The sequence below is a fragment of the Bos mutus genome, chromosome 14, assembly GCF_027580195.1.
Source record: "Bos mutus isolate GX-2022 chromosome 14, NWIPB_WYAK_1.1, whole genome shotgun sequence".
Classification (NCBI taxonomy): domain Eukaryota; kingdom Metazoa; phylum Chordata; class Mammalia; order Artiodactyla; family Bovidae; genus Bos; species Bos mutus.
The window spans coordinates 16,893,093-16,917,800 of NC_091630.1; the positions used below are offsets into that span (position 1 = coordinate 16,893,093).

Here is a 24,708-nt window from a genome sequence, read left to right on the forward strand (position 1 = left end):
GTAATTAAAACTTTTGAAGATTTTATGTATCATTGATTATAAGCAATGAGAAATTTTAAAACTAAGGATGTTTTAAAAAATTGATAATTTCTTTCAGGGGAATATTTATGTGAGACAGTGTTTTGCACAGCGGGGATAACATGTTTGTTTTTAGTCATTTTCCTCTTATTGAATCTGTCTTAGTTTCTTAATGCAAAGGAAAAGTTTATTACTTTAAATCAAGTTGTGAAAGTTGATCAGTCGTGTCTGACTCTTTGTGACCCCATGGACTGTACAGTCCATGGAATTCTCCAAGCCAGAATACTAGAGTGGATAGCTATTCCCTTCTCCAGGGAATCTTCCCAACCCAGGGATTAAACCCGGGTCTCCCACATTGCAGGTGGGTTGTTTACCAGCTAAGCCACCAGGAAAGCCCAAGAACACTGGAGTGGATAGCCTATACCTTCTCCAGCGGATCTTCCTGACCCAGGAATCGAACTGGGGTCTCCTGCGTTGCAAGCAGATTCTTTACCGGCTGAGCTACCAGGGAAGCCCCTTAGATCACGTTATGTAAAGTTAATTGTTGGAGACTTTGTTCAGCTTTTCCATCGCTCTCTTTTATTTTTAAATAAATAAGTAATAACATCCAGTATCAATCAGTCAGTTCAGTTGCTCAGTTGTGTCCAACTCTGTGACCCCGTGAACTGCAGCATGCCAGGCCTCCCTGTCTGTCACCAACTCCTGGAGTTTACCCAAACTCATGTCCATCGAGTTAGTGATGCCATCTAACCATCTCATCCTCTGTCGTCCCCTTCTCCTCCTGCCTTCAATCTTTCCCAACATTAGGGTCTTTTCAAATGAGTCAGTTCTTTGCATCAGGTGTCCAAAGTATTGGCGTTTCAGCTTCAACATCAGTCCTTCCAATGAACACCCAGGACTGATCTCCTTTAGGATGGACTGGTCGGATCTCCTTGCAGTCCAAGGGACTCTTAAGTGTCTTCTCCAACACCGCAGTTCAAAAGCATCAGTTCTTCTGTGCTCAGCTTTCTTTATAGTCCAACTCTCATATCCATACATGACCACTGGAAAAACCATAGCCCTCAGCAGACAGACCTTTGTTGACAAAGTAATGTCTCTGCTTTTTAATATGGTGTCTAGGCTGGTTATAACTTTCCTTCCAAGGAGTACGCCTTTTAATTTCATGGCTGCAATTACCATCTGCAGTGATTTTGGAGCCCAGAAAAATAGTCAGCCGCTGTTTCCCCATTTATTTGCCATGAAGTGATGGGACCAGATGCCATGATCTTCGTTTTCTGAATGTTGAGCTTTAAGCCAACTTTTTCACTCTCCTCTTTTACTTTCATCAAGAGGCTCTTTAGTTCTTCTTCACTTTCTGCCATAAGGGTGGTGTCATCTGCATATCTGAGGTTATTGATATTTCTCCCAGCAATCTTGATTCCAGCTTGTGCTTCATCCAACCCAGCGTTTCTCATGATGTGTTCTGCATATAAGTTAAATAAGCAGGGTGACAGTATACAGCCTTGACGTACTCCTTTTCCTATTTGGAACCAGTCTGTTGCTCCATGTCCAGTTCTAACTGTTGCTTCCTGACCTGCATACAGATTTCTCAAGAGGCAGGACAGGTGGTCTCGTATTCCCATCTCTTTCAGAATTTTCTACAATTTATTGTGATCCACACAGTCAAAGGCTTTGGCATAGTCAATAAAGCAGAAATAGATGTTTTCTTGGAACTTTCTTGCTTTTCGATGATCCCGCGGATGTTGGCAGTTTGATCTCTGGTTCCTCTGCCGTTTCTAAAACCAGCTTGAACATCTGGAAGTTCACGGTTCACATATTGCTGAAGCCTGGCTTGGAGAATTTTGAGCATGACTTTACTAGCGTGTGAGATGAGTGCAATTGTGCGGTAGTTTGAGCATTCTTTGGCATTGCCTTTCTTTGGGATTGGAATGAAAACTGACCTTTTCCAGTCCTGTGACCACTGCTGAGTTTTCCAAATTTGCGGACATATTGAGTGCAGCACTTTCACAGCATCAGTCAGTCAGTTCAGTCGCTCAGTCGTGTCCGACAATTTGTGCCCCGATGAATCGCAGCATGCCAGGCCTCCCTGTCGATCACCAACTCCCAGAGTTCACTCAGACTCTAGGTACTTAGAAATAGGTAAACTCAGATTTTGAGTAATACGTGTTTTTACTAAGCAAACAGACGTGTAATCTAAGTAGAGAAAGCATATACCAGAAAGCATATACCTAATTATGTTTTATGGACTAAAGGAAACTATGCCAAGTTGAATTCAAGAATAAGTACTAAAAATGCACTAAATTTTTTGTAAAGTATGAAAATTAGAGGACTGCAAAAATAGACTTTTGATTTTATTGGTTCATGCTTGATAGTTTGATATTTTAAATTCTTAAATATTTGTGTCTGTATAAAGAGAAACCAATTTAAAGATATTAGTTTTATATCACCTACAGGCATATTTAGATTTAGGACATTAAAATTTGACTGTTTTCAAAGCATGTATAATGGGAAAGCACATTTTTTAGATATCTATGCAAAGCTCATTTAAGATGATGGAGAATGAAATTCTACTCCCTTGATGGAGGAGTTGACAGTATTATGTTTTAAAGAGGTGTGGACACAGGATAGTATGATTCTTTAGGTGCCATTGTTGTAATGATCTATTACAAGTGTTTTATGTCATATGGAGAGTAGTAGAAGATATTTTTGAAAGTTATATACATAAAGAATATGTTACACTTGTACTTTTTTATTTATCCCCCAAATTAATACACTGAGGTATATTGGCACAACTTGAATATCAGATTATATTTTTAAGAATATCAGCCCTGTTTTATCAAAGCAAGTCTAGTTTTGGGCAGTTCTTTCCAAGGTATTATACTTACATGGGATTTATTCATTTGGTAACTGCTGAGTTTTTTCTGTATTGCAGATACTTAGCATTAAAAATGAGTTAGGCATGCCCCATCCTCAAGGAAAACCATTACCAAAGCTATTGGTCACCAATATGATTGTCATTCATGCTGACATAAAAGTCATTGGTAATATATTAAATGCTCACTTGAACTTCCAGGGAAGTGTAAAAGTTAAAGTGTAGTCCAGATAAAATTATGTTTTGGGAAAAGGTCTTCACTCCCTTTTTATCTAGTTGTCGTTTATATTTTAGTTAGTTTGACTCCAGCTGTAATGGAAAAGTTAAATGTCCCAGAAAGTTAGTGTTGGGCATAGTATATGTAGAAAAACTTTTCATTGATGTTAAGAATTTTGAATACTCTAAAAATAAAGCCTTGAATCTTGATAATTTGATTGCATTTAAAAAAATTTAATGCATTTCTGATACTTCTTCAGGAAACTAGTACATTTTAAAACTTTAAGGATTTGGTAAAGACTTAGTTTTGTGACTATTTGGAACTGGCTAAAAATAGCAATTTGTTATAAAGTGTATAGCAGTTCATGTTACTTTGGAATGATTACTATAACCTTTGAGGAAGTTTTCAGTTTAATTTTCACTATTACAGTCTTAAAATACTATAGTGAAGGATTTAAATGTCTATTTCATGTGTTTGGCATTTTGAAGTCTAATTTTCAATTAAGTACTCATGCTTAAGTTTTAATCTGTATATGTAAATGTGAATCTGTTGACTATGTGACAGGATAGTATATTCTTCCCCCTGCATGTAATGACATTTATTAATTGAGAGAGTTGGCATGGAAAGAAACATACAGATGGAACTTTCATATGTCTTATCAAGTCCTGTTTATTTAAATGCTAAACCCATCTTTGAATATGTGTGGAATCAAGTAGCTAAGACATTTGCAAGGCATCTGAGGTTTGAAGCATATAAAAAATAAATTAGTGAAAGCATTCTGTAAATTATAGAAAAATAGATAAATTTAAGGCCTTGTTGCATAGGGTGGCAAAGAATCGGACATGACTGAGTGACTAACACACGTAGACACACAGGCCTTGTCACTCATAAGGATCAGCTATGGCAAATGCTTCAGAGAGATCAGGAAGTTTCTAGTAGGATTGAAACCCTTTGACTTTCTTGGATTTGGGAATATTTGATATCAAGTAAAGAGCTCTCCCTGGAGATGTCAAGGAATTGTCCTTTCATATATGGCTGGTGGATGTATAACTGGTATCATTTGGATTTTGAAGGATTTCATAAATTTGAAAACACACATCCATTCCAGTTTTCAATATATATACTATAGTAGGGCCCAGCTTTTCTTTGAAGGTTCAGATACTATTTTAGGCTTTGTGGGCTATGAGGCAAAATTTAGGATACCGAATAGGTACTTAAATAATAAGAGAACAAATTTCCATGCATTTGAGTTGGCAGAATTAAAAATGCAGGATAGGACTCTCTTTTTGTAATATAGTTTTACTAATGAGGAGAATGAAATTCTTTTTCTTGGGATAGTTCAGTTCAGTCACTCAGTCGTGTCCGATACTTTGCGACCCCATGATCCACAGCATGCGAGGCCTCCCTGTCCATCACCAACTCCTGGAGTCCACCCAGACCCATAGCATTTACCCAATTGGAGTGTAAACTAACTTAGTGTTCCCAATCATTAAATCAGTTGTAAATATACACGTATAAAACTTATTCTTAGCTTGTAGGTAGTACAAAAACAGTGCTTGGAATTTGACTTGTGTGCTGTAGTTAGTTGACCCTTGTCTTAGAGAAATTTTTGCGTATACAGATATGTACAACTTGAGGTCTATAAATGCCCACATGAATAGTTCTCTGTAGCATAGTTTTTGTTGGGAATATCAGGAAGCATAATAGTATGTATAATGTGATGCCATTTATGTAAATTAAGAAGATAAAATAGTGCTAAAGATTGTCAGATATAAAAGGGTTTATAAATGTGTAATAAAAGAGCGGGATGCATTCTGATCTCCTGAAAGATCGAGGCATGATGGGGGGTGGGGTGCATAGTGTGAGGGTCATGGTTCAGGTAAACTTTAGTTATGTAGTAAGGTTTTTAATTTTTAAATACCTTTATTGAGGTAATTTGAATACCATAAAGCCACATTTTTTAAAGAATAGAAATTAATGATTTTAGTCTTTTCACAGAGTTAAAGCAACCATCACCACTATCTAGTTCCAGAACATTTTTGTCACTCCCCAAAAAGAAAGCATTAGTATTTACTCTCCATTTACTCCTCATACTTCTATAAACACTGATCTACTCTCTGTATTTGCCTAGTCTGGATATTTTATATAAATGGAATCATACAACGTACAGTCTTTTGTGACTGGCTTCTTTTCACTTAGCATAATGTTTTTCAGAGTTCATCCATGTTGTCACATGTATCAGTACTTTATTCCATTTTTATGAGAGAATAATACATTGTGTGGATATGTGCTATATTTTTTTATGCATTTATCTGATTGGTGGACATTGTGTTATTTCCAATATTTAGCTGTTCCGAATAAGATAGCTATGAACATTTCTGTATAGTTTTTGTGTAAACACAAGTTTCATTACCCTTGGGTGTATACCTTGGTGTGGAGCTGTCTGTTCTTTAACATTTTTAGGAACTGCCAAACTTTTTTCAAAGGGATTCTTGCTTTGTTTTACTGTCCCAGTAGTAGTGGTTCAATGTTCTTCCCCACATCCTCACTGACACTTGTTACTGTCTTTTTGATTTTAATCATCTTAATGATTGTGAACTGGTGTCTTCCTGTGGTTTTGATAAATTTCCCTAGTGACTAATGATGTTGAGCAGTTTTTTTTTTTTCATGTGGTTCTTGGACATTTGTATATATTCTTTGGAAAATGTTAAAATCTTGCCCATTTTAAAATGAAGTTCTTTTGTCTTTTTATTGTTGAGTTACGAGCATCCTTATGTATTCTGAAGGCTTTTATTTCATTAATGCTATAGGTGACAGCATGACAATATTCATTTAAAAAATCTGGGTGATGAAAAAATTTCTTATTATTTATTGTTTCCTCACTTAAATTTTGTTGGAAAAAAATTGGGAGAAAATACTTAGTTTTTCTGCATAAGGTATCAGTTTCAGTCCAAAGTTTATTTTTGTTTCAATGAATACGTGACTAGAAACTAGATTTAGAGGGCTTAAGGAATGAGTAGGCAATGAAAAAAATGTAGCATTTTACAGCCTACTCTTTAAAGATTTTTGTTGATGCCAAATGAGAAATGGAATTTCACTAATGGTTGGAGGGGAGAGGTATTGGTAAGATTGTTTTTTTCCTTTAAGAGTAAGTGGAGACTCAACCGTATATTTTTGGATAGGGGAAGGAAGGGGTAGGGTGAGGAAGTAAGGCAGAGTGGAATTGTGAGCTAATAGATGAGCTAAATCAAATGAACCATCATATTGCTGTTCCAGCAATAGGTAATTCTGAAGAAGCCCTTTGTGCTTTTTAGACTTCATTTTCCCCTATTTAAGAAGTGGTGATTTAGTTCAGTTGTTCTCTAATAGAATTTTTTAAGACATGGCAGTACATGTTTAACTTTTCATTTAACGTGATATGTAAGTCATCTTTCTCAAGTTGGTCTTTCCTTCAGCTGAGACTTCTATTAGTAGTTGCACTTAATTGCTTCATACATTGTTTTTGCCTCAGATTATTGGTTTGCAGTGTTAAGTACTTGTATTGAATTTCTAAGTTTATGAACAGTCCTGATGAAAACAACCTCAATTCATACAGTGCTGATTTCCCTTTTTCTGGATAAAGTATCTGTAATCTTGACCAAATGTTGTTGACAGGTCATTTGGTTATATAGGTATTGCAAATCTTTGCGTCTTATTGCTATGATTTAAAAGAGTTGAAAATTGGTTATTTTGAAATAATTATTTTTGATGTGGTAGATGGGCCCTTTTTCACTATAGTTTATACTTTAATGTTACCTGGAGTTCTCTCTGGGTAGTACGTAAATTTAGTAAAAGCTTAAAAAAATTACTGAATAATATTCAGGACTTTCTCCAGAGTCCTTTGCAGTTCTGAGAACAACCAGCAGGGGATCTCCTCAACACCCAGTTTCCATCTGAATACATTAATGATAGCATCTGTGATTATACTGTTGGGACATTTATAGACTATTAGAAAGGAGCTTGAGAGAGTTCTTAGTTGAACACAGATGATCTAGTTTGAGAAAGTTTTACCCTGATTTGTACTTTAGAAATATTTGGAAGTTGGGCATTGTTTTAATAATCATACTTTGTATCAAGTGGTATTGATAATTATAAATTTCAGAAACCTTTAAATACTGGGTCTTTCAGAGGAAATGTGAAATTCTGAAACTGTACAGTTCCCAGAAGTTCTTTGCATATAGTGTTTCTTAGAGCAAGTCTTCAAAGAATGTAAGTGTGGGATGACTTAATTGTTAAAGTTGATCAGTTAAATATTAGAAACACGCTTTTGTCTTCTTAATACTTTCTTATATCTTGGTTAATAGTGGGATTTATAGGAATCAATAGGTATATCACTTTCATTTTTCTTGATAGCAATTAAGTAGGTCTTTTGAAATTCAGTTTGAAAATGCAACATTCTAATGCCTGTTTTCCAAAAAATTACTTTATTGCTAACTGACTTTACAGGAAAAGATTTGACATTGTCAACTTGATGAATGATAGCACAATAGCTTTTTGAGACTGTTTGAAAGTAGTTTAATACTGCTTTCTAAGAAATTGATTATTAGTTTATATTCATTAAATGAAAGTATTTTTATTGAAAATTGGTTATTGAGGTATTTTAAATATGTTTCAGTGTAGATTTTAGGAGCTAATACTAATCCTAGAGGTAAGAAAGTTAGTGCTTTATAAACTGAAGGAATAAAAAATAATAATGAAAGATAAAATTTGGGATTAAACTGCTTTTGCATGTTGTTCAAAACAGTAACTTCGTTTTGTATCTCTGTGTGTTTCCAGTTTGAAAGATTTACTTTATTGAAAATAGTGGAAGAAGAAATATCATATTCAGTTCTCTGCAGTGTTTCATGTAAAATGTGATATTACATGGATTCTTCCTATTAAGGCAATGTAGTGTTCAGGAATTTCAGGGAATGCTTATATTTTTTTGAGTGTGATCTACTTGTTTTAAGTATAAACATATAATAAGTAATTCATGCCATTTACCAAATTTCCTGAGGTGAAAAACCTCATCCCTATCATTTTCACAAAAGAAAGCGAAAAGAAGTAACATTTTTTAGGATATATTTGGATATCCTTTTTGTGTGTGTGTACTGTAAGTTGAAGGCAAAAATACTTTTAAGATTGTTTTCCTTGTAGTTAATGTTCTTTGAGGCATAAAATGATATAACTAATTTATTACTGTTAATATCTGTGATGTGCACAATGTAATCAGTTGTCTTAACAGAATATGTACATTTTAGCAGACAGTAAAATGCTAAGTGAGAATTATGTATAGAGATAAAATATGAAACTTAAAATTGATCAAAAGAACAGTAATCTCTCAGGGATATGAAAGAAATACTATATATTTAAATTTCTTAATTCTGAGTTAGTTAATGTCAAAGTGAATAAAAGAAAATGTTGATGTTTGGGAAGTGCAAAAAGACATTGGAACATATTTAGTGTGCAGCTGTTGTAGAGCAAATTGAAACTGACGTATTTCATCCTGTGCTTATTAAAACTTTGTCTCTGTGAACATTTGGGTCTTTTCTTTTTGTTGCAGATATTTGGTTTCCAGGCAGGACTGACGTCTTTGGATTGTAGGGGATCTTACTGCTTACCTGTACCAATTGTTCCCTCTTTCAGCACTGCTCTTTATGGTAAACTTCTGAAACTACCCACATGCTGGTAAGTATTATGTTAAAGTGTGGTTTATGATAATTTTCACTTATTTTAGAAGGGGATAAAAACAATCATATCTGTCTTATGTCAATGTATTAGTTTTATACAAAACTTTAGAAAAATATGTGAAGTTAATACTTCATTTTTTTTTAAATGTGATGTTAGAAATCTCTTTTAAATGTCTGAAATCAATTAGTTTATAGTACTTGTGGTAGAGATAACTGTTGTTGGAGTAATAACTATCAATCCATGTTGCAGCTATAGTAAAATGTTGCTGTTTCACATTGTATAGGAACTGCAAGGGCAAGTTTTTTTTTTAATGAGAATACAAAATTTTTTTTTAAAGTTGCAAATTAATAACAAGACCAAGGTATTTAAACTAAATACCGATTTCATGTATATTCCTCACCACTGAGAAAAGTGGTTATGTCATTTATTCTTATGACATAAATCTAGTATTTTTGATGTGTCTGTGTACAGTCACTGCATTTGGGTAGAAACTGATTTCAGCCCTTGCTTTCATTTAGTACTAGATTCCTTTATTTGGAGGTCGTTCTTCCTGAATTAAAAGAGATTTATAGAAAGAGAGTCAGTAGTTACTAATCATACCTTTTTTCCTTCAGTTGAAAGCAGTGCTTTTAATGTTAAAGAAATGATTAACTGTATGAAATAAGATGAAAATATATGAAATTATATTCTAGTGAAATATGTCTATATTTTAAAATATGAATTATTTCAATAATTTGAAATACATCTTTGCTTTTTTATCCTAATTAGAAAGCTTATTATTGTAGGATTTTATTTTCATTAGTTATTTATGAAAAGCAACATGCCTTTCAAAAATAGATTTGACTTCTTTATTTAAAGTACTTGATTTGTTAAAGATATATTTCCTTGAATAAAACATAACTGTTAAAATGAAATTTGTAAAGTAAATTATAACATTTTCAAAGGAATTTGCCTATTGATTCAGAAAATTGAAAAGATATAGAACTTAAAGTTAACTGAGTTTTGGAGCCAGTTCTATAAATTAAATCAGTTAAATGATTTTATTCTTAATTTTTCTTGATAAGTTTAATTTTGTCCTTAGACCTCATATGGCATATTATTCCTCATCCATATGCCTCATATGGCACTTATTATATTGTGAGAGATTGCACTTTTCAACTTTGTATTGGTGTTCATATGTTTCATTTGAGCCAAGAATTATATATTCTGATCTATTACAAAATACCATGGGATATGTCCCAGTTGATAAGTTGATATTAACTTTAATAGATTCTTGTACCTGCTGATTTATTATTCATGACACTAAAATTTTATTAGATACAGTGCCGTGTTTACTGTAGAAAATACTTGTTTTTGAAAATAAAGCAGCCAAAATTTCCAAAGTGAGTTATAGACTATATGAAAAAAGATGAATATTTAAATAGGTAAGGCTTATTTTAAGGATGTGTATTGATTTTAAGGATTTTACTCTGAATATTGCCAAATTTGGTTTAAAATATATCTGCTGACATCTGAATGAAAATATTCCAATTAAATACTAAAAGCATGAGATCACAGAATGCTAATATTTATTTGGATGTGATTTGCTTTTGTGCAGTTAAGACCACTTCTCCATTATTTCAGTGGTATTTTTTGCTATGCTTTCCAAAAGTATGTTGTTTTGAAATAGTTTCTTTAAGTTGTTTTCCTTAGCAAATACAAAATAAACTATATTTTTTAGCAGCTCTAAATGGAAAGTAATCAATACAAAAGTCAGTAAGTTGAAATATATCTTAGATAAATGAAGCATTTAAAGCACCAGATAAAATATATCATATAATACTTCTATGGAATAGAAATCATAGGAGAACTGAGAATTTTGTTTAATGGTTGCAGGGAGTGAGGATTATGTCAAGTCTGTCCCCATTCACAGTCTCTCCCTTCCTCAGATAATACAAGCTGTTTGGTTTTTTAAAATTCACATTCCAGAATTTCTTAAAGCATATTTATCATGCTCTATTTGTATTTCATGCAATAATGAGAAGAGCATATTCACTACAGGCCATAGCTTTTGAAACAAAGGCATTTTATAGTGCACTGAAAAATTTTTACTTGGTATGTTAGTAATGTAAATCTAGATTTTAAGTCAGCAAAATAGTTTATACTTTTAAAAATATTTCTAAATTGGGATGTTAATTTTGTATGAATCTTGAAACTAATAATATTAATCAGGTTTGGTAATTTTAAAAATATGTGAATTAAATAACATTGAAAAAAGGTTATCTTCCATTTAAATATTCATGGTAAAATATTTTAATCTCAGTGAGCAAGCTATTACAAAACTTTAGTTTGTTAGATTTTTTTTTTTCCAAAATATTTTGGTTATATTGTATTTTTCATTCTATATTATGTAGTTTTCACACATATAAAAATAAACTATTCAGAAAAGCCTTTTTATTATTTTGTATCAGGTAAACTTTAGTTCTTTTAGTTTCTTGGAACAGGACTGAAATGGGTAGGATATAGTGACAAAAACAGTGACCAGTAATATTTAATGGGATAAATTTTGAGCAGTTAATTTAAATTTTCACTTGACTCTTTTTTCAGTTATGAGTTGTTTAAAAAAGAGCAGTAAGCGATTGGTTAAAGGGCAGTAAAGTATGAGCATCGTTATTGCTAGCAGAATTAAGCATTGGTCTACTGTTATAGTTAATTTTAAAGTTTCTACAGTGATGATGATTTTAGGCTTTTAGAGGTATTCTTAGCATTGCCATTTTTCTCAAAATAGAGAAATGATATACATTTCAACTCTTTTAAATGTTTTGACTGAAATATTAATATCCTATAGAAAAGTACATATTTTACGGTGTTTCATAACTGAAGTGAGTGCTTGGTAAACAGCTCAAGAAACAAAATATCAGCATCCCGAAAGCCTCTCTCTTCCATCCTCCTCCAATATTAGCCATTATCCTGATTTCTAATAGCGTATATTCTTGGCTTTAATGTAAATGGAATCATACAACATATATTCCTTTTTTGGTGGCTCTGTCACTTTAAATTTGTGAGATTCATCTATCTTGTGTAATGTAACTTTTAGACTGTTTGCTTTTGTCAGTATACAGTGTTACATTACATGAACATTGACAATCTACACATTCTTGATCTGCAATTTTAATTTAAAAATAAGTACTTGAAGTTTGTGTCAATTTATATTTTTTATTCCTTTGCCATTTTTTCCTTTCCTTTAAGACGTTTCAGGTGTATTAAGGGACATTTGATGACATTAAATATTTTTCTGTGTTTTGATAGTCAGTGTGCCAAGTGTTGGGATTGAGGAAATAGTAAAGTATAATATAATGAAGTTGAAAGATATCTCCTCACCATAAAAACTTACAGTCTAGTAGGGTAGGACACTAGACACATGTGAAAACAGTTATTATTAAATTGCAAAATTGAGGCTTAAGCAGAATGTCTTGTTTAAAGAAATCAGAGAATTTCTCAAAGACCTCAGGAATAACTTCAGAGAAGTGACATTGGAGTTGGGCTTTAAAGCCTGAACCAGTTAGATATCCAATTCTTGAGAAGCTAGTTAGGGTGTAGAGGCTTCTAGGTGACAATGTTGTCTGAACAGTAAGGGTTTAGTCCATTAAATCCGTGAATGAATACAGTGGGGGAAGAATTTGGAAAGTTACTTTAGGCTTGTACACAAGTGAGGATGTCTACATTTTCTATATGAACACTTAAAAATAGTTATAGAGTTAATCAAATATTCATTAGTCCCATTTCTTTTTGATACAGCTTATTAAACTACAACCATAATACAGTTTTGAGTTCACTTTCTTCTGTAATTGTGGGTTCAAAAATGTGATCTTACTCATAAATAAATTTTGTAAGTTCAGTGAAAAATTGGAATGGCTTAGAAAGTCATGCAGAAGATACCTTTTAAGCTGGTTATTAAAGAATGGGTAGGAGTTGAAAGAGAATACTGTACTTTTTTATAGAGTGTTAGGTAATTAGTTTAACAGCGCTTTCCTAACAACCCTGTGAAGTTGATGTTCCCTCTTACAAAACTAAAGCTCAGAGAGGTTACATAGCTTGTCCAAAGTCACACAGTTCCTAGACAAGGATTCTCACGGAGGGTTATTTAATCCAAAGTCCTTGATCCCTGCCCTACCTGAAAGGAGTGAAGGTTTACATTATCTTTTAATTATCTTGCCTTATAGTTAATACAGATTTCCATGTGTAGAGAGGCTAGTTATGATAGTATAACTAATATGAATTTTTCTAGTAGCAATTAATGGTAAATAGATATTATTGTGCTGCTGATCTCAGAGAATTGGAGTTATTAGGGTTAGGTGAAATATTAGGAATTACGTCAATTTCTGAGTCATATTTATGACATAGCTTTGATTTATGGTCATCTATGATTGAACATTTTATGCACAGGGAGTTAGCTCCTTTCTGAGGCAGCCATAGTCATTGTTGGGCAGCTGTAAAGCACTTTCTTATATTGAATCAAAATCTGTTTTCTTGTTTCTTCTTTCTTCATAATTATTGCTTGCTGATTTATATCATGAGCCATTTTCATACTCGTAGTAATGGGGGAAAACACATATTTCTTTACAAGATTAGGGATTCCTCTAAGTATCCGTTTTTAGTCCAATGCCAAAGGTATCATGGTTTTGGCTAGTGAAGTTGTTGAGCAGTTTGTTTGTGGGAGGAAGATACTTCCGTGGAATCTGTGTTTGAGTTCAGTGTTAAATAGAAAATACAGGATTTGGTGCTAGCAGGTTCATGGTATTGATGAGGAGAGGTGGGGCAGATAACTGATCATTTGCTTCCCTGAAATAGAAACTGAAGCAGCCATTTCTCTGCCGTATGAATAAGTGGTTTTAGCTTTAATGGAAGCTGGGCCCTTCAAGTATAACAAAAATGCCTGTTACATTTATTAGTAAACAGAGTAAGTAACCCATCCCACAGGGCTAAAAACAGTGTTTGCTCAACTGCCCAGTTTGAGGTCACAGAAACATAAGAGTTGCGTGTTTTTAATGTTACTCTAGATAGATCTTTTTCATTCCTTTGTTTCCAAAGCTGTATTTATTATAATCTGTCTGCTTTTGTGATTAACATTGTCTGTGACAGAATGTGAGATGTAACTGGTAAGATGTAGCTGAGATGTTAACTCTCTTATTTCCATTTGAGTGGCAACAGCCTGATTTCCAGCTTTGGTTCTTATGGTGTCTGGAATATTCTTTCATGAAATGTTTCTAACTGAAAAGAAATACCAGCATCATCTACTACAATCTTCTTATTTCAAAGATGAAAAAACTGAATCCCAGCGAGGTCAAATTACTTAGTTAAGAGCACACAGTGGCAACCCACTCCAGTGTTCTTGCCTGGAGAATCCCAGGGATGGAGGAGCCTGGTGGGCTGCCGTCTATGGGGTCGCACAGAGTCGGACACGACTAAAGCGACTTAGCAGCAGCAGCAGCAGCAGTTAATATCAGTACCTCAACTTGGTTTTCTTGGTTTTCATTTTCTTGATTCAGGGTTCTTTCAAGTGTATCACAACACCTTAAAAATACTATTATTTTAATTTCTATCATGGTGAAATGTACCTAACATAGAGTTTATCATTTTATCCATTTTTAAGTGTGCAGTTCTGTGGCATTAAGTACATTCATATCATTGTGCTGCTATTAACCACCATTCGTATTACCACTCTCCAGAAATGTTATATTCTGTACCCATTGAAACAGTAACTCCCATTACTCCCTTCAGCTCCTGGTAACTACTATTTTACTTTCTGTCTTTATGAATTTGACTATTTTAGATACCATATGTAAATGGAATCATTGAATATTTGTCCTTTTGTATTTGACATACTTCATTTAGCATAAAGTTTTCAAGGTTCATCCATGCTGTAGCCTATTATTTCTTCTCCTCTCCTCTTCCTCCCTCCTTCCTTTCCTTCTTTTTCATTCCGTTTTTTCCCTTATAGCTCAGTTGGTAAAGAATCTGCCTGCAGTGCAGGAGACTGTGGTTCAGTTCCTGGGTGGGGAAGATCCCCTGGAGAAGGAAATGGCCACTAACTCCAGTATTCTTGCCTGGAGAATCCCATAGGCAGAGAAGCGTGGCAGGCTACAATCCATGGGGTCGCAAGAGTCAGACACGACTTAGCGACTAAAGAGAGAGAGAGAGAAATCATATCATTGTATGTAAATGTCACATTTTGTTTATTCATGCATCAATGGGTATTTGGGTTATTTCTACCTTTTAGCTATTGTGAATAATGCTGCTATGAACATGAGTGTGCAAATTATCTGTTTGAGTCCATTCTTTCAGCTCTTTTGGGTATATACATAGGAGTAGAATTGTTGAATCATATGATAATTCTATATTTAATTTTCTGAGAAATTGGTATTCTGTTTTTCACAGTGACTGCACCATCATATCATTCTCATTAGCAATGCACAAAGGTTCCAGTTTCTCTATCGTTACCAACTCTTGTTATTTTCCATTTTGTTATAATAGTCATCATATTGAATGTGAAATTATATCTCACTGTGGTTTTGATTAGCATTTCTCTAATGATTAGAGATTTTTTTGAAGTAATTTTGCATAGAATATTGTATTACTTTCAGGTGTAAAACATAGTGATTCAACATTTAAATTATGAAATGATCTTGATAAATCTAGTAACCATCTGTTACTGTATAAAGTTTTTACATTATTATTGATTGTATACCCTATACTGTATATATGTCTCCATGACTTATTTATTTTATAACTGGAAGCTTGTACCTCTGAATCCCTTTTATCTGTTGCATGCAACCCCTTTACATGCCTCCATCTTTTCAAGTGCTTACTAGCCATTTATAATAATCTTTGGAGAAGTATATATTTAAGTCCTTTGCCCATGTTTAAATTGGACAGTTTTTATTGTTGAGTTGTAGGTGTTCCTTATATATTCTGTATATTAATCCCCTGTTATATAGATGTTCTTTTGTAAAGTTTTTCTCCAATTCTGTGGGACTCTTGCGTTTTAATGTTAAGTCGTCTCTACCTTAATCTAACTCCAAAGCCAGAAGCTGTGTTTATCTCTCTTATATCATTTGCTTTTTGTTTGAAATTTTAACTTTCAGATTTGACACATATTTTCTTAAGAATTGGTATGGCTTAAGCAAGTAGAAGTGTTAATTTTGTTTCTTTAGAATAAGTCCACCTAATTTGGGGAAGAGAAGAAAGCTGAATTTGTTAGGGTTGTTTGCAAGTTTCTTTGGGTTGTTTACAAGTTTATCTTTGCAGTATTTTTTGCTTTTACTGTTTGTGAGATTATTACTTATAATAGATTGTTTTTCTGCAGAATGATTTTATAACTTTCTGTGGTATAGGGAGATAGTTTTCTGTTTAATTTTCTCATTTTAAACATGTTTTAAAGATATGTATTTGTTAAGTTCTTCAAAAGGTAGATATAGTGCTTGCCATAGAACTTACAAATCTTTAGATTATAGACAAGCTCAGTACTGCAAAATAGAATCAAAACAGATGAACAGTCAATTAAATTAAATGACCATTCAACTGATTACTTTCTTTTATTCAGAATAATCTTTAGGAGGACATAGAAGTTTTTAAAAATAGTAAGAAGGTTGGGATCTTAGTTACTATTTTTAACATGAATTTATAAACACCTCATGGTTTCCATTCTGGGTTGACATATATATAGGTCATATTTTGAAATCCATATACATATTTGTTTTGTCACCTTTTTGTTATTAGGAATAGAACTTAGTAATTACGAAAACTTTTTAAAAGTAGGTAGTGGTACAGGAATCCAAATTATTTTGGGGAGTATTATTCATTAAAAAAATACTATCACAGGCCTGTTGTTCATTGCTATTCAATTTGAAACTGAAGAGAATATTGAAATATAGCTCTTTGAGGTTTTATTAAATGGTAAGTTAGTTCAGCCAAGACACTTATTCTGATTATAAGATTTTTTCTTTGGTGATAGAGATTAACACTGAGTTTAACAATCTGTTGCTAGAGAATTTAACAAATACAAGCAGATAGGAACACTGAGATGTGTGTGGTCACATAGTTAAATATCTCAGGATAGACTGGGATTCATATGTTAGACTCTGAAAAGATCTAGCCGTGTTTGCTTTGTAGCTCTGTCGCATCCTCTTGAAATGGACATATATTGCTGATAACAGGTTTTTAATTCAAAGTGTACTTTCTTCATCAAAGTAAGATTCAAATTTATTGCAGTGTGTGAATGGCATCTGAAAGTGGTACTTTATTCCAAATAGCTATACAGTTCTTAAAAAATTATGGATCTTTTGAAGAAGCTTAGGGAAGTTTGACAGTAAGACATACAGCAATCTTCATTTGTCTTGGCTCAATTCATAGATTGATTTTGAGTGTGAACTTTGAATTTCCTTAGAAAATACTCTTTTTTTTTGGTCTACCTAAAATTTTAGATTAGACACACAAGAATGTTGTATTTTGTGAGACCCTAAGCAAGGAGTAAGTCCACATTTTATAGGTTTGAAGGAAACAAAATATGTGTGTTTTTTTTTTTATCTCATTAACCTACACATTAGAGATGGTTAAGCATGATCACAATGAAAATAGTCCATCTGATCAATTTCTCCATTACATCATATGGTAAATTTGATTTGGAAAGTTCATAGTACAAACTGTTCTCATTATAGTTTTTTTCTTTTGATTTGGATAACTTGCTGAATTTTTTTCTTTTTTATTGTAATAACTTCCTTTGTAGCAAATGCTTAGGTCTTACTAGTACTGTGTACTGAGGTGCTGTATTTTTATATGAACTGTAATCTCAGGTCAGGCATACAACAGTGGACTCATGCTGGATGCTCTGTGCATGATGTAACTTAATCTTCCATCTTATGGGAGTCTGTGTTGTGTGACTTGCCCTGTTTTGTTAATTCAGTCATCTTTTTATTATAAATCAAGCATTTCTTTGCATATTTCTTAGAATCTTTTTTATCTTGCTCATACTGTTTTTGTCTTCTACTAACTTTTAAAAAATGCTTAATTTTTTTTTTTTTTTGTCTTTATTGAGTTGATTAAAGCAGGGAAGGCTGACCAGATTAGACAGGATGCATGTTTTCCTCAGTTTTTGAACAGTATTCCCCAGTCTGTTACAAGTTTTTAAAAATACCAATGAGGTTTTTCACTGTGTTTGTCTGCCTTTGTGCAAAGATTGTTTTTTATTTATTCATTCAGATAAATCCCACAGATAAGTGATGAATGCCCATTGTGTGCCGTATGCATTGCAGGGGCCTGGCTAGAGATGCACTAATACACAAAATAGACAAAATACTTAACACAATATGTTAAAGGAATCTTAAGGAGAGAAAAACTGCTTTAAGAGGCAGTTTATGTTGTCTTTTATATATATGTATATTTTATATAACTAAAATCTAGTTATAAAATTGTCCTTTTTGCTGTTTTGGGCCTTAGAAGGAGATGCATAATATTTTAAAATTATTCAGTATTTTTCTGTTTAATTTTATATATGATTATGTTTGAAATGAAAACCATCTAATTAGTAGTAAAGCAAATGGTGACTGGAACTGAAATATAGGCTCCTACAGATAAATGAAGAATAATTGAATTAATAAACTGAATCTATTGTTTTTCCATTTTCCAGCTTTTGAAAACATTCTTCAGTTATTATTGAACGATTTGTAGAGTATATTTGATAATTATGAACTTAGTGTTAGCTTTTCTAAAAATTTGATTTCTCAGCAGTTATTTTAACATGTATATAATCTCCAATATTTATGGAGATTAGTTTATGTTAAGGCTTTTAAGACCTATTTATAAGTACAGATACTTAATTACATTCTTGCTTTGTACTCTTAATTCCACTTTTCTACATTATAATGTTTAGTGTAAATATACCTCAGTAATCTGTAAAGTCTTTCTAATTAAAAGATTTTTTTATTATAAAGTATTAAAATAAATATGTTCATGTGAAGATACATTCTTTGACTACAAATTACTGAGGTTAATTTTTTCTGCAGGATTTTCAGAATATCACTACTTCATCATCACAGCTCATGCTAACAGTTGCTTTCTATATTCATTGGGAAGTACTTGTATTTCTAATTTGCATGTAAGTTGTATTTGAAAAACTCATGTATGGAGTTATTTTTCAACTTATGTGTCTGTGAGAAATTTGTGAGAGAACTTTAGTAACACAGACTTAATAATAGCATATGTGTGCTAGGAGTAGTGCTGAGTCTTATATGCACTGTCTCTTTAATCTTCATGTAACCTGAGATAGATACTACTGTACACATTTTATACATATCTTTGCCTTAGTTTCTTAATGATTATACATATAAATAGTGAAGCTAGAATTCAGTTTTAGGTCTGTTTGAATCCAGGCCCCAAGTTAGCAGTTCTGTCCACCAGTGATGAGTGTATTGCAAGTTGGTGTTAAGATTGCGTCCTTAAACCTCCTTTTATGGAAATAACTTTGCAAGCTTGTATTTAATTTATAAATAAAATAAAATAAAACTTTATTGAGGTATACTTCATACAGCATAAAATTCACCCTTTTTCAGTGTACAATTCAGTGATTTTAGTAACTTTACTGAGTGCTGCAGCTGTTAACATAAGTCAGTTTTAGAACATTTTCATCCCTCCAGTAAGATCCCTTACATCCATTTACATTTAATCCCCATCTCCAGTCCTAGGTAATCACTAATCTACTTTCTTTCTCCATATATTTATCTTTACTGGCATGTAAATAAATCATACAAAATATGGTATCCTATTTCTGGCTTCTTTTACTTACCATAAAGTGAAAGTGAAAGTGAAGTCCCTCAGTCGTGTCCCACTCTTCACGACCCCATGGACTAACCCTATCAGGCTCCTCTGTCCATGGGATTCTCCAGGCTTGCGTCTGCCTGCAGTGCGGGAGACCCGGGTTCAATTCCTGGGTCGGGAGGATCCTCTGGAGAAGACAATGGCAACCCACTCCCAGCACTCTTGCCTGGAGAATCCCAGGGATGGAGGAGCCTGTCTGTCTGTGGCTCAGACAGTAAAGCGTCTGCCTGCAATGTGGGAGATCTGGATTCGATCCCTGGGTTGGGAGGATCCCCTGGAGAAGGAAATGGCAACCCACTCCAGTACTCTTAGCTGGAGAATCCCAAGGATGGAGGAGCCTGGTGGGCTACAGTCCAGGGGGTCCCAAAGAGTTGGACATTACTGAGCGACTTCACTTTCTTTCTTTCTTTCTTTCCTTACCATAATGTTTTTAAAGATTATCCTTGACACACAGCATGTGTTAGCAACTAACTTATCTCTTATTCTACATCTCTGTGTGACTTTCTTTACCTGAGTAAAATGTAGTCAGACTTACAAATAACTATCCTTGCTATTATCCAGAGATATTTAAATTCCAGAATTGGATGAGGAGTTTCACAACCTTGTTACAATTGCTGCTGTTAACTGTGATGTTCTAAGAGTGTCCTTTGTGTCATTAGCCTTTACTTCGATCTTAAATAGACATTAACCTTTGCCATAATTTTTGGGAAATTATAAAGGTGGGGATGGTTTTGGACTCCTCCTTGCTCTGTGATTATTAGTATTAAAACTCACAAATATAGAATTTAATCTGTACCAGACTTGTCAGTCTCAGGGAGATGAATAGCTGGTAGTGGGTCATTTTCTTTCCTTTTTTTTTTAATTGGGGCTTCTCTGATAGCTCAGTTGGTAAAGAGACCCTGGTTTGATTCCTGGGTCAGGAAGATCTGCTGGAGAAGGGATAGGCTACCCACTCTAGTATTCTTGGGCTTCCCCCCCGCCCCCTTTTTTTTTCTTTTTTTTACTAGATATAGGTAAGTTAACTCACTTTGAAAATGCCTGGTCTTGTCATTATATATCATTTTTGCATCTTGACTGGTTTTGCTTTTCACATCTACATTTATACCCACCCCAAGAACATATAGTTGACTTTCAATAAATGCTAATTAAAATGAGCCAAACTAGAATTTAATTAATTTTATAAGTATTTAAAAATCAGTTGTCTTTTGAAGAGGATGGAGAAAAAACAGGTGTGTTCAGTCTCATTAATGTTTAAGGAAGAGAAGGCAGGCAAACTACCTAAACTCAGTTTCCTTTTTTGTTCATCTTTAATTTTTTTAATAAGTGAAGCTGTGATATTCTAAAGCAATATTCTTTTAGAGTCTAGCATCTAAAGAGAAATGTAAGTAAAATGTATCATTCTTTAATATCTTCAGTTTTTATTGACTCTGATAAATGCAAGCATTCAGGTATGAGTACTCTTAGCGTTTCTCTCTTTAGATATTAGTCTTTTTTTTTTAAGTTTCATGATTTTCTTGTAACTCATTTTGGGAAGAATAATGTTTGGTGAATGCTTAATTTTTAATAATTTATTTCTCAAAGTATTCTTGTTTTATTCTCATAAACTTCCCGTAACTTAAAAAATTACAGAAATACTTAGGGGTCTGGTTACACCAAAAAATACTGTGTAACCATAGCAAGCTTTCATAGCTTTTTTAGAGCTATGTAGAATGTGATTTATAAACTTCTCTTTAATGGTTAATAATATGAATTATACCAGTATTTTCAGTAACATTTTCATTTTAAAATTAGACTATAATTTAAATGCAACAAAGTTCAACATTTATATGACAACAATTTAGTGATTTTCTACAGATACCTGTAGTCATGTAGCCACCAGCAAAATCAAGTTATGGAACCTTTCTATCACCTCTTCCAAAATCTCTCTTCTGTTCAGTCCCTTTTTCTTCCCCCTGGAGTGTGTCAGCTTTTGATGGGGGGCAGCTAGCTCATAGTAAAGGTGTGGCCTGTTTATAGATTCCCTTCTTGTAGGGGAGACTGGCTGGCAGCTTGTTAGCTTGCAGCCCACTGTTTCTTGCTCTGCTGTCCATCCTTCACTCAAACCTGTCAGGTGACTGGTTCTCTTCACCAGGGCTCCTGGGTTTCTCTAGCTCAAAAGGCTGCCAGAGACTGAGGCAAATAGCATTTTCAGTTACATAATAAAGGATTTTGTAGCTAGATTTTATATACACACTTTCATGTATCTCCATTTGATTTCATTGAGCATTTTTTGCTTAGGTTTATGTTTTAAAAAGATAGTTACAAAGAGTAATAAAAATAGGAAAAGAGAAATGTGATTTTAATGTGAGATATCATGGGACTCTAATGTATTTTGTGACAATAAGCATAGTAGTTTAACTCTGAAAAAAGATTAACTTCAATTAAAAAAATTGTTTGACTGTTGTTCTGCATATTTGACTTAATTAGATGAATGTATTTACAGCCTTATATTTCAAGTTGAAATTTTTACCTAAATTGCATTTGAAGTAAGTTTGTTCATATCAGAAAGAATAGTGATACTATATAAATCCATATAAGTTTATCTTTATTTTTATTTCTTTTGGAGTGTTGAAAAATAATAGAAGTGAATCTAGGCTTTATTTTGATTAAAGATGTTTTCCTCCTAAATATGTCATTAATTCATCTGTAAATTTGTCTTGATTGAATGATTTTTAAATAACATGTTTTAAATTTTTAAATAATGTCTCAATTGGCTTTATATGGATAATAGTCCAGAATCTTAAATTTAACAGTTAATATAATTGATTCTGAGCATGTTTTCATCTGATGTTTTCTTTGTATCTTTCTTAGTACAGTTACTAGGGGCTTCCCTGGTGGCTCAGATGGTAAAGAATCTGCAGTGTGGGAGACCTGGGTTCAATCCCTGGGTCTGGAAGATCCCCTTGAGAAGGAAGTGGCAACCTACTCCAGTATTATTGCCTGGACAATCCGATGGACAGAGGAGCCAGGTGCAGGCTACAGTCCATGGGGTTGCAAAGAGTCGGACATGACTGAGCAACTAACACTTCACCTTCTAGTATAAATACTAACTTGTAAAATCTTTGTTTATTTTGATTTGGGTTTTAGTTTGGTTACTTTCAACACTTTGCCAAATTGTAGGTATAAAAGATTCAATTCAGTTCAGTTCAGTTGCTCAGTCATGTCTGACTCTTTGCGACCCCATGAATCGCAGCACACCAGGTCTCCCTGTCCATCACCAACTCCCGGAGTTCACTCAGACTCACGTCCATCAAGTAGGTGATGCCATCCAGCCATCTCATCCTCTGTTGTCCCCTTCTCCTCCTGCCCCCAACCCTTCCCAGCATCAGAGTCTTTTCCAGTGAATCAACTCTTCTCATGAGGTGGTCAAAGTACTGGACTTTCAGCTTTAGCATCATTCCTTCCAAAGAAATCCCAGGGTTGCTTTCCTTCAGAATGGACTGGTTGGATCTCCTTGTAGTCCAAGGGACTCTCAAGAGTCTTCTCCAACACCACAATTCAAAAGCATCAATTCTTTGGTGTTCAGCTTTCTTCACAGTCCAACTCTTACATCCATACATGACCACCGGAAAAACCATAGCCTTGACTAGACGGACCTTTGTTGGCAAAGTAATGTCTCTGCTTTTGAATATGCTATCTAGGTTGGTCATAACTTTCCTTCCAAGGAGTAAGCGTCTTTTAATTTGTTAGCATACAGTGTCCTTAATAAAAGAGAAATATCATGGTTAGAAAGCACTACATTTAGTCTAAAGGTTTTTCTTATTTATTTTTTTTTTAGTAATTGCCCCTAAATTACTTTCTTGTGTTTGGTGATTTAATCTTTTTTAATACACTGCTGCTGCTGCTGCTGCTGCTGCTAAGTTGCTTCAGTCGTGTCCGACTCTGTGGGACCCCATAGATGGCAGCCCACCAGGCTCCCCCTTCCTTGGATTCTCCAGGCAAGAGCACTGGAATGGGTTGCCATTTCCTTCTCCAATGCATGAAAGTGAAAAGTGAAAGTGAAGTTGCTCAGTTGTGTCCGACTGTTAGCGACCCCATGGACTGCAGCCCACCAGGCTCCTCCGCCCATGGGATTTTCCAGGCAAGAGCACTAACTTCAAGTATAGGAACAAATAGTCATTGGAGGTCCCTGTGTTCAAAAGATCATACAGTGCATAGTTTGTCATAGAAGAAAATCTCTAAGAACAGCATCATAATACTCTTGTATAACATTTTGACTTAATTCCACTGCATACAGTGATTTCTTTGAACCTCACAACCGACATTTGAAATAAACAAGTCAGTTATTTTTACCTCTTTTAATAACCTCTTTTTCAGAAAACTAAGATGGGAAATAGATGGGGAATCAGTGGACACAGTGTCAGACTTTATTTTTTTGGGCTCCAAAATCACTGCAGATGGTGATTGCAGCCATGAAATTAAAAGACGCTTACTCCTTGGAAGGAAAGTTACGACCAACCTAGATAGCATATTAAAAAGCAGAGATATTACCTTGCCAACAAAGGTCCGTCTAGTGAAGGCTCTGGTTTTTCCAGTAGTCATGTATGGATGTGAGAGTTGGACGGTGAAAAAAGCTGAGCGCCGAAGAATTGATGCTTTTGAATTGTGGTGTTGGAGTAGACTCTTGAGAGTCCCTTGGACTGCAAGGCTATCCAACCAGTGCATCCTAAAGGAGGTCCGTCCTGGGTGTTCATTGGAAGGACTGGTCCTGAGGCTGGCACTCCAATACTTTGGCCACCTCATGCGAAGAGTTGACTCGTTGGAAAAGACCCTAATGCTGGGAGGGATCAGGGGCAGGAGGAGAAGGGGACAACAGAGGATGAGATGGCTGGATGGCATCACTGACTCGATGGACATGAGTCTGAGTGAACTCCGGGAGTTGGTGATGGACAGGGAGGCCTGGCGTGCTGGGATTCATGGGGTCGCAAAGAGTTGGACACGACTGAGCGACTGAACTGACTGACTGTTACAGATATGGAAACGGATGATTAGGAAAGATGAT

General features: G+C 34.2%; 1 protein-coding gene across 13 annotated transcripts in view; it reads left to right on the forward strand.

Moving 5' to 3' along the window:
- Positions 1–24,708, forward strand: part of VPS13B (vacuolar protein sorting 13 homolog B) — an 805,186-nt gene that overhangs the window by 110,927 nt on the left and 669,551 nt on the right. For all 13 annotated transcript variants that reach the window (XM_070383038.1, XM_070383035.1, XM_070383034.1 and 10 more), the window contains exon 16: positions 8,689–8,813. In XM_070383038.1, coding sequence (XP_070239139.1) covers positions 8,689–8,813 — 125 coding nt within the window. The remainder of the gene's footprint in view (positions 1–8,688; positions 8,814–24,708) is intronic.